Source organism: Macaca mulatta, chromosome 7 (assembly GCF_049350105.2).
Source record: "Macaca mulatta isolate MMU2019108-1 chromosome 7, T2T-MMU8v2.0, whole genome shotgun sequence".
In the NCBI taxonomy this organism is placed as follows: domain Eukaryota; kingdom Metazoa; phylum Chordata; class Mammalia; order Primates; family Cercopithecidae; genus Macaca; species Macaca mulatta.
The window spans coordinates 92,530,704-92,541,860 of NC_133412.1; the positions used below are offsets into that span (position 1 = coordinate 92,530,704).

The 11,157-nt window shown below is 35.3% G+C and overlaps 1 protein-coding gene across 1 annotated transcript; it reads right to left on the bottom strand.

Moving 5' to 3' along the window:
* Window positions 1-5,145: 5,145 nt before the first annotated feature.
* Window positions 5,146-6,177, bottom strand: OR4K17 (olfactory receptor, family 4, subfamily K, member 17). Its single transcript, NM_001193788.2, has one exon. The coding sequence runs from the start codon at window positions 6,175-6,177 to the stop codon at window positions 5,146-5,148; it is 1,032 nt and encodes a 343-aa protein (NP_001180717.2).
* Window positions 6,178-11,157: the final 4,980 nt, after the last annotated feature.

Genomic DNA, 11,157 nt, shown 5'->3' on the forward strand with positions numbered 1-11,157 from the left:
TCCTGAATGATATTAACTAGATTTTCTTCTAGGATTTTTATGGTTTTAGGTCTAACATTTAAGTCTCTAATCCATCTTAATTAATTTTTGTATAAGGAGTAAGGAAGGGATCCAGTTTCAGCTTTCTACATATGGCTAGCCTGTTTTCCCAGCACCATTTATTAAACAGGGAATCCTTTCTCCATTGCTTGTTTTTGTCAGGTTTGTCAAAGATCAGTTGGTTGTAGATGTGTGGTATTACTTCTGAGGGCTCTGTTCTGTTCCGTTGGTCTATATCTCTGTTTTGGTACCAGTACCATGCTGTTTTTGGTTACTGTAGCCTTGTAGTATAGTTTGAAGTCAGGTAGCATGATGCTTCCAGCTTTGTTCTTTTGGCTTAGAATTGTCTTGGAATGAGGGCTCTTTTTTGGTTCCATATGAACTTTAAAGCAGTTTTTTCCAATTCTGTGAAGAAAGTCATTGGTAGCTTGATAGAGATGGCATTGGATCTATAAATTACCTTGGGCAGTACGGCCATTTGCACGACATTGATTCTTCCTATCCATGAGCATGGAATGTTCTTCCATTTGTTTGTGTCCTCTTTTATTTCACTGAGCAGTGGTTTGTAGTTCTCCTTGAAGAAGTCCTTCACATCTCTTGTAAGTTGAATTCCTAGGTATTTTATTCTATTTGAAGCAATTTTGAATGGAAGTTCACTCATGATTTGGCTGTTTATCTGTTATTGGTGTATAAGAATGCTTGTGATTTTTGCACATTGATTTTGTATCCTGAGACTTGGCTGACGTTCCTTATAAGCTTAAGGAGATTTTGGTCTGAGAGGATGCGGTTTTCTAAATATACAATCAGACAGGAGAAAGAAATAAAGGGTATTCAATTAGGAAAGTAGGAAGTCAAATTGTGCCTGTTTGCAGATGACATTATTGTATATTTAGGGCTAACATGTTTTATAAAGGAAAATGATCTGTGTGCACTTAAGAAGAATGTGTATTCTACTGCTGTTGGATGAAATGTTCTATATATGTTTGTTAGGTCCTTTTGGTCTAAAGTATAGTTGAAGACCAGTATTTCCTTACTGATTTTCTTTCTGGGTGATCTGTCTATTGTTGAAAGTGTGGCCTTGACATGCCCCACTTTTGTATTTTTTTTTATTGCAGTTCATCTCTTGTTTCAGAACATTTGCTTTGCCTACCAACAGAGTAAAAGAATTCCCTTTTCTCTTCATTCTTGCCAGCATTTGCTACTTTTTGTTATATTTGATAATAGCCATCTTAACTTGGATGATATGATTCTGCATTGTGATTGTGATATGTATTTGCCTGATGAATAGTGATGTTGAGTATCTTTTCATATATCTGTCAGCCGTTTGTATGTCTTCTTTTAAGAAATATCTGTTCAGATTGTTTGCCCATTTTAAAATCAGATTATATGATTTTTGCTGTTAAGATCTTCAGTACCTTGTGTATTCTGGATATTAATCCCCTGTGAGATAAATACTTTGCAAATAGTTTCTCCTATCCTATAGGTTGTCTTTCGCTCTCTTGAATTTTTTTCTTTGCTGAGTGGATAACTTTTAGTTTGATATAACCCCACTTGTTTAATTTTGCTTTTGTTGCCGGTGCTTTCGAAGTCTGAGAGACAGCTGCACCCCCATGTTTATTACAGCACTATCCACAATAGCAAAGATGTGGAATCAACCTAGGTGTCAACAAAAGATGAATAGATAAAGAAAATTTGGTATATATACACCATGAAATACTATTCAGCCATAAAAAAGAATAAAATCCTGTTATTCATGATAACATAGGACTGAAGGACACTATGTTAAGTGAAATATGCCTGAAACAGAAAGTTAAACATTTATTGTTCTTACTCATATGTGAAAGCTAAGAAAAGTTGATCTCATAGAAGTAAAAAGTATAACAGAGGATACGAGAGGCTGAGGAAGGTAATGAAAAAGAAGAGATAAGGGTAAATTTGTTAAAAGATACAAAATTACAACCATAGGAACACTTTTTAGTGTTCTATGCCACAGTAATATATCATATAATTTCAAATTGCTAGAAGAAGGATATTGAACATTCCCAATACAAATCAATGATAAATGTTTTAGATGATGGATACACCAATTATCCAGATATGGTCATCATACATTGTACATACCAAAAACATCACCATCTACCCCATAGATATAGGTAAACATTATTTGTCAATAAAATAAAATAATACATTTTTAAAATATTTGCTCTTATGTTTAGTGCATATATTTTTAAGATTTTATATCCTCATGATGAAACATCCCTTTAATCATTACATAATGACCTCCTCTGTCTCTTTTTATAGTTTTACTTACATTTCATCTTTTTAAATATGGCTACCCCTGCTTGCTTTCATTTTCATTTGCATGGAATATCATTTTCTATTCCTTCACTTTCATTCTATTTATGTCCTTAAATATGAAGCAAATCTCTTGGAGGCAATATGTAGTTTTGTTTTATCTTTTTGTTCATATAGCCACTCTGTATCTTTTGTTCAGATAATTTAATTCATTCACATTCCAGATAATTGTTGGTAAGTAAGTAGAGTCATCCCTCAATGACTTTAGGCAATAGGTTCCAAGAACTCCCTGTTATTATCAAATTCTGTAGATACTTAAGTCTCTTATATAAAATGTCATAGTATTTGCATATAACTTACATGCATTCTGCTGTATGATTTATACCAACTCTAGATAATTTGTAATATCAAATAAAATGTAAATCATTGTTATACTGGTTTTAAAATTTTGTATTATTTTTATTGTCGTGCTGTTATTTTACTTATTTATTTATTTTTGATATTTTTTTATCTGTGGTTGATTGAGTCCCTGGATGTAAAACCTATGAATACGCCAGAAAACTGGCTGTGCTTAGTACTTCCCTTTTATTCATTATTTTCTGGTTGTTTTGTACACCCTTTGTTCCCTTCCTTTTCTTTTGCTTCATCTTTCTCTTTGGTCTTCATTTATTCATAGTTTATTTTCTTCAGTATATGCTTTGATTTTTTATTTTTATTTTTGTAAATGCTCTATAGTTTTTTGATTTGTAGTTACCATAAGGATTGCATAACACATCTTATGGGTATCATAGACTATTTTAAATGAATAAATAGCTAACTTTGATTGCATTTTTAAAGGCTATACTTTTATTCTACCTCCTCCCCACATTTTATGTTTTTACTGTCACAATTTACATATTTTTATGTTATTTTTAAACAAATTTCTGGATTTTTAAAAACGATTTCAATCACTTTCATCAAATTTCTCCATTTTTTTGTTTGTTATTTGCTTGATTTTGTTGAATTATTTCTCTGTACATTCTTGAACTTTACTGCACTTCCTTAAGACAATTATTGTGAAGTCTGTGTCTGGTAGTTCATAGGTCTCTGTTTTTTTGGAGACAGATACTGGAATATTATTGTGTTCCTTTGGTCATGATATTCCCTTTCAGTTTTTCACGTTTCTTGTTGTCTTAAGTAGATTTCTCTGTATTTGTTGGAGCAGTCATCTCTTCCAGACTTTACAGGCTGGTTTCAACACGGAAAGAACTTCCCCTGTGTGGAGGTGTGAGGGGATTGGCTGAGTAAAACACAACTGCTCTGACTATTGTGAAGGTGCAGCAGTGTAGTTTGTGTAGCTCTACCAGCTGAGGTTGGCATTGATGAAGATTGTATAGAACTTCAGTAGCCAATGATGTAGATGTTTGAAGTGGTGACAAAAATTGTTGTGGTCTTTGGTGGCTATAGCTGCTAAAGTCCTTTCTATCTCTTTTTCTCCCACTGGGGATGTTGTGGCTGAGGGAATCCCTCTTGGCACTGGGTCCAGCTTGAGAAACTGCTCGTGGTGGTTTTGGCATAAATGTCTGACAAGGGGTACCCTAGGGGAAGCCATGGATCTGAAGCCATAAGTGCAGGTATGAATGGAGGTACTCCAATCTGTGGTTCGAGATAGTAATGGTAGCAGTATCTGGGCCCAGGAATTCCACTGCCCAAACTATAATAGGATGCAAGGTGCAGGTGCTTTTGAAATAGCCAGGGACCTTGTGATGGAAGTATGGGTAAGTGCACAGCTGCGGTGGCTCTGGGTTTGAGGTAGAAACTAGTTCTCTAGGTGGCTGAGCTGGTGCTCAGCACACAGTCACACACAGAAATCATCTTGGTTCTAGGACCAGAGTTCATTTACCTAGAATGTATAATTTTCTTTTTGGAGTCAGATGCATAGTTTTTTTGAATTGAAATATATGGGGACAAGGGGATGGGAGTGAGATTTTATAATATTAACAACCATAAAGGTATCTTCATGAATTATCATTTTGGAAGCTAGTAGAAAAATGAGTGTAGGTAGATATGGAAAGTCTGAATTACTGGTTTCTTAGGAGACACTGCATATGAGAGCCGACTTAGTCATTAATATTGTAAAGAAAACAGAGAACCAAACATGAGCTCACAGTGAGTGCCAAATCATTTAAATCAATCATATGACAAAAATGTGACAGATATTTTGAGTATTCACTTTATTTCATTTATATCAAAAGCCATTGTAATACCTAAAGTACATATCTATCAAGCTCCTCTGTAGGACAAGTGAGTCTTTGTTTGACAACTTTTATAACTCCGTCAACATTTTAAAAATCAATAATTTATTATTTTTGATACTACATTAAAAATATTCTTGACTATCTGACTACTGTAATCTTACTGCATTTTACTTGCCTTCATCTCAGTGTATTCTAATAACTCTATACTTAAAAGAAACCTTTAAAAATATAAAAAGTAATTGTTTCTCTGCTACTATTATTGTTATAATTTTGAGATGGAGTCTCATTCTGTCACCCAGGCTGGAGGGCAGTGGCACAATCTCAGCTCACTGTAACCTCTGCCTCCTAGGTTCAAGCAATTCTCCTGCCTCAGTCTCCTGAGTAGCTGGGATTGCAGGGATGCACCACCACGCCTGGCTAATTTTTGTATTTTTGGTAGAGGCAGGGTTTTGCCATGTTGGCCAGACTGGATTCAAACTCCTGACCTCAAGTGATCCACCTGCCTTGGACTCCCAAAGTGCTGGGATTACAGGCATCAGCCACCATGCCCGGCCTCTGCTATTATATTTTTAACCTAAGTATCTTCTCTAGAATTCACAAAAGCTCTCCAGAGTTTTTTCATGGATATCTTCATTTCTTTGTTTCTCAGAGTATAGATAATTGGATTCAAGATAGGAGTGATGATGGTGTAAAATACAGCAAGGAACTTATCTACAGAGTGGTTGCTGAAGGGCCAGATATAGATGAAGATGCACGGGCCAAAGAAGAGAATCACTACTGTGATGTGAGCAGTCAAAGTGGAAAGGGCTTTAGACTGTCCAGTAGGAGAGTGGTTCTTAATGGTTATGAGGATCAGACTGTAGGAGATAAGCAAAATAATGAAACAGCTCAGGGAGATTATGCCACTGTTGGCAACAATGACTATTTGTACAAGATATGTGTCTATACAGGCAAGCTTAGTAACCAAAGGGAGGTCACAAAAAATGCTGTCTACCACATTGGGACCACAAAAGGGCAAGTTCACAGCAAAGGGTATCTGAAGCCCTGAGTGAAGGAGACCCAAGAGCCATGAGGTCACTACAAGCAAAACACATACCTTCTTGTTCATGATGGTCATGTAGTGTAGGGGCTTACAAATGGCCACATATCTGTCAAAAGCCATGGAGACCAACAGTACCATTTCAACCCCACCCAGTAAGTGAAGGAGAAATATCTGAGTGAAGCACCCAGCAAAAGAAATTATCTTCTGCTTTTTTAACAAGTTCAGAATCATCTTAGGGGTGGCAAAGGAAGCAAGAGTCATGTCTACAAAAGAGAGATTACCAAGGAGAAAATACATGGGAGTATTCAGGTTAGGGGTGTTAAACACTGTGACTATAATAAGAAGGTTACCCAAAACTGTGACCACATAGATAACAGAGAAGAGGGCAAAGAGAAGAAACTCTATATCCTGGGAGCTGGTCAGTCCCAGCAAAATGAATTCTGACACTTGAGATTGATTTAATAGTTCCATGGACTCCATCATACAGCTCGCTCTTACATAACCTGTAGAGAGAAAGAAAATATCACTCATACCATGGAGTATGAGTGAAAAATAAAGAGCCATTTGAAAAACCAAACTTATGCATTCCTTTGGATCTTTCAATAAACTGACCTTGAAATTTAGTGTCAGTATCTATTAAGTCTAAAAAAGGAGACGTATAGTCTAAGCTGTCCACTTCCATCCAAGAGCAATAACCTATTGATGCTGCTGGTTTCCCAGAAGCAAACCACAAGCTCTGGAGTGTATAAGTGTATCTTCAAAGGACAAAAGAGATTGAACCATCCTCAGGAAATCTGTGGTTTTCTGGGTTGAAAGACAGTTTAGTCTGAATTCTTTGAAGAACAAAGGGTTTCAGCGCAACCTCTACTCTTTCAAACTCAAAATTTTAAATCTGAGTGAATATTGGAGTTGTTATTTTCCCATGACGACCTTAAGAAATTCTGTTTTCGCTCTGAATCATCCCCAGAGTTTTGAAGCAGATTTAAAGCTGCTCTAGATATGTGAGTTAGTGAGGTTTCAAGTAATGCAGACTGCTGTGTTTTTCCTCCTTATCTTCCACCAACCCATAAGTGGGCTTCTAGTCTTGTAACCCTCTTAGAAAGTCTTTTTGGCAAATGTTATTTTTTCTGATGTGACTGCTACTACTCATGGCCTCCTGTGGCTGAAACCCATATTTCTAAATAATTTCTATAAGGTGAAAGGAGGCTGAGATTCAGCAACATGGATGAATACTCTGGGTCTATGTGTCCCTGTCACATTCTAACAAGAGCCACATTTTACAGAGGAAGCAAGAAAGACACCATGAGCAAAAGTGACATTACTTGTGACATCTAACATCTTAATTCTTGCTTCCAGTTCACATATCACACCCCCTTTATTTATAAAATTGTATACATTGAGCAAACCAGGTTTAACAATTTATAAGTGAACCTAGTCTTCACTAGAACATCGTTCACATTTATTTACGTAACACTGATCTGGTGATGAGTGGCAACAGCCCCCATACTGGAGCCTTCAGGCTGGGGAATATGACTGTAACTACTATATGGCTAAAATGAGTAGACCATTATGTTCCAATCTGGAAAATAATATTTTGTGTGTGTGTGTGAGAGAGAGAGAGAGAGAGAGAAAGAGAGAAACAGATTATGCAAAAACTTCTGATTAAGAAGCAGAATAACTAATTGCACAAAAAAGAGAGGTCAGATTGAAAGTCATGTATTCTATGCTTCCATGAGCTAAGATGTGAGAAGAATCAGTAGGCTATTTGGAAAGAACATTCAAATGAAGATGGCAGACTGGGACTGACAACCACCTTTGTCTCCAACAACTGTCTTATCTTTCCCCCTGGGTCTCAGTTTCACGATTGGTAAAACCAGGTTGTTGAGTTCAAATCCTGAGTTCCTTCTCAGGCCCAATACTTCAGAGGCCTGTCATTAATGTGCCTATTATCTTTTATGAATCTATTATTCTATCCCCATTGCAGGGTTTTATTATTTGTTAACTAATTTGATTTTAACTTTGAATCAACTCAAATATAAACATCAGGTATAGCTGTGTGAAAAATAGTTGTCTAAAATTTGTCTGTGATATATCTTTATCTCCTTTCTTACGATGTTTTTAAAAATTGTGACATTGTCTTTGCTCTAGGGCCATATTACCCTATTTTGCTCCCTAGGACTCATGTCACTTGGTCACTTGACTGTGCTGGTCCTCCCCAAAATTAATATTAATATAGTTAACATTAACTTTAAGCCCTAAAATATTTATCTACTATGTATGCTTCAGAAAGTTTAAAATATATAGAACCTTTGAGATCTTTCACTTCTCAGAATGTATCATGAGGATTATGAGTGTGCTATAAAATCTTCTTGGTAACAGTACTTTAGATACATAAAAGTTGAAACATTCCAAATGTTCTAAATTGAGGCTTACTTTCTTAAATGGATTATAGAAAATTATAGGATGTAATATTGCGTATTTAATGAAATAATACTTGAGAAAACTATTTAACAACATGAAAATATTTACATCATTTTAAGTTAAAAACAGTATGAACCCATTATGTAAACATTATATAAGCATATACATACAAAATTTATACACTTCTTTTTTTAATTTTACTTTAAGTTCTAGGGTACATGTGCACAACATGCAGGTTTGTTACATATGTATACATGTGCCATGTTGGTGTGCTGCACCCATTAACTCGTCATTTACATTAGGTATATCTCCTAATGCTATCCCTCCCCCCTTCCCCCACCCCACAACAGTCCTCAGTGTGTGATGTTCCCCTTCCTGTGTCCAAGTGTTCTCATTGTTCAGTTCCCACCTATGAGTGAGAACATGCAGTGTATATTGCTTAAAATATTGGATAATGCCACAACTATGAACAAAGAGCTTATTTTTGCTATGGTGATGTGACTAGTCCCAAGAGAACTTCATGCTGAAAATATTTCTTCATAAAAATGCCAGGACCTAAAAACACTTGTGCTCAGATACATATTTTTGGAGTAAGAGAGTGTTCAGAAGATGTCTGTAAACAAAGAAAGTGAAACAGAACAGGCAAGTTCGCTTTTTATTATTTAATCTAGTTTAGTTCCAAATTGTTGCAGTCTTTCATAATTTGGGGAATAATATGCCCAAGGCTATGCAAGAAAGTGCTGTAAGCAGTCAGTGGTTTCGCTATAATAATTATAAGATGAGGGCCTCCGAACTTCTTGTCTGAGCTTGACAGTGGCTTGTTTAAATAGATTAATTATAGGACAGTTTTATTAACCCTATTATATTCTAACTTTTGAAATCAAGTAGTATTTATTTGTAAATATATAAGATAACTTATAATTAGATATGATGCTTTATAATAGGAAAACATAGGCAAGACGATACTTAAAGATAGCTGTGATAGTGATGAGTGGGGGAAGCAGTTCTCACTAACACTCAGGTGGCGTGAGTCCCTGGGACTCAACCATTCACTCATACTCTGTCCTTAGGCAAATTACTTCAGTGAATGAGGACTTGGGAAACCAAATCAGTGTGAGATCAAGAAATGGAGATAATGGGTGGGACATTCATTTTAAGAAATTTCAGGGTAAAGACACAGGCGTGATAACATAGCAGACAGAATGGAAACTGAATTAAGACTGATCTTCCTGGAATGGTGAAGATTTAAATACATTTCATATTGATATAAAATAGTCAAAAGATCTTAAAAATGCAATAAAGGTCTTTTTAACAAATCATACTAGAAAAATTGGATATGCCCAACAATGGGTAAAAAATTAAGATCAACCTATACCTCACAACCTCTACAAAAATTAACTCCAAATTGGGTCATAAACCTAAATGCAATACGTAAAACTAAATTTCCTGGGAAAAGGACATGGGAAAAAATATGCATGAATTTGATTTAGGCAAATACTTTTTAGACACACCTCCAAAAACATGATCCGTGGAAAAATATAATAAATTGCACACAAGATACAGAATAGGTCTGCATCTTTCTTTCATTTTTACCATGCCATCTGTGTGTGAGGGTAACATGAAGTCCCCACCTGCCTCTAACCTGAGACTACCAATATTTTAATTAAAGTGTTTGTAAAAAGAATGTATCCTTTGTAGAACAGCCATTTGGTTTACAGTCATTCACAGAAACAAGAGACAGAGCTATGTTCTAGAACCAAGCTGCATCAACTCTGCACATTTTCAATTGTAGGATTTTACACTTGCTTGCTATAGTGCTTCTTTTACTTATGAACAAATAGATATTCACAAATGGGCTTAGAAACTTATATCTAGGGATCTCACTTGTTTGAAAATACAGAAAATTCTCTATCTGATATTTAAAAACTTCTATATTTTTCTCCTGTTTATATTTATGTTCGCAAGAGCTATACAACTGGCTTCAGTCAAATTTCTATTCACAGCCTATTAATGGAGCAACACAAAGTATAAAGGAAATGAAGGAAGACCATTATGATCTAGTCACTCCAAGCAGGGTTGGCCCAAAGACAATGTTAGGCAATGAGAAGAAAACTGTACTCAAGGTTTTCTGTACCATTGTAGTCCAGTGATCATTATTTTTTATGTTAGAAACTCTTATAAGTATGTATGTTATATCACAGACATTCATAAATAATACAACTTAGACAAGTTGAGTATTTAAATTAAAATAGTGTATACAAAGCACATATTACAGCATCTAGCATATAGTTGGCACACAATAAATGTTAGTTATTGCTACTATTCCTACTACTAACTGGCTAAAGTTCATATAGATAAAATCATGGGATTCAAATTCAGGACTTCATGACACCAAATTAAGAGTCTATAACCCTAGAGTAAGACTGAATTTTAGCATTGCCACTGCAAGTTTTTAAATAACTATAATTGTTGATAATACAATTATTAGAAAAAATAGGTAAATATGTATAAAAAAGAAAATGTTGGATTGAATTAATTGCACTATTATCACACTTAGACATTGATTGATTTTTCATATTTTGTTGCTATTTGAGTAGAACTGTCTGCTGCCCCGAGGCAAATTCTTGCATGACCTAATTAAAACATAATTTTACTTTGGCATGGGATGGATATAATGCCATATTTCATTCCTCCTTATTCACAAGTTATGTTCTACTTTAAAACATAGTATGTTAGCCTTCACTATGACAAATTGTATCAATAGCTGTGTCAAAGATAGACTTTAATACTGATCTGGCCTTAATGGTTTACCAGATTACTATTGGCAGCAATTGAGAACACTTGGATGCCTACAGCATTTTGCATAATACAAGTTTAATAATTTTTCATCATTATTTCTCAGGATTCATATTTTCAGCCATGGTCTTAGAAATGTGCATACATTTGTATCTTATCTGAAATAATTTGAAATTCAGGGAAAAATCTGACAGGATATTGCCTCCCGATTTTTACCTAATTCTCACACCAGAACAACAAACTCACTTACTCCTGCCTGCCGGGTCTCACCTCGACAGAAGTACTGTAAACCTTATCTGAGGAAAACATGTATATCAGGTTCAAGGA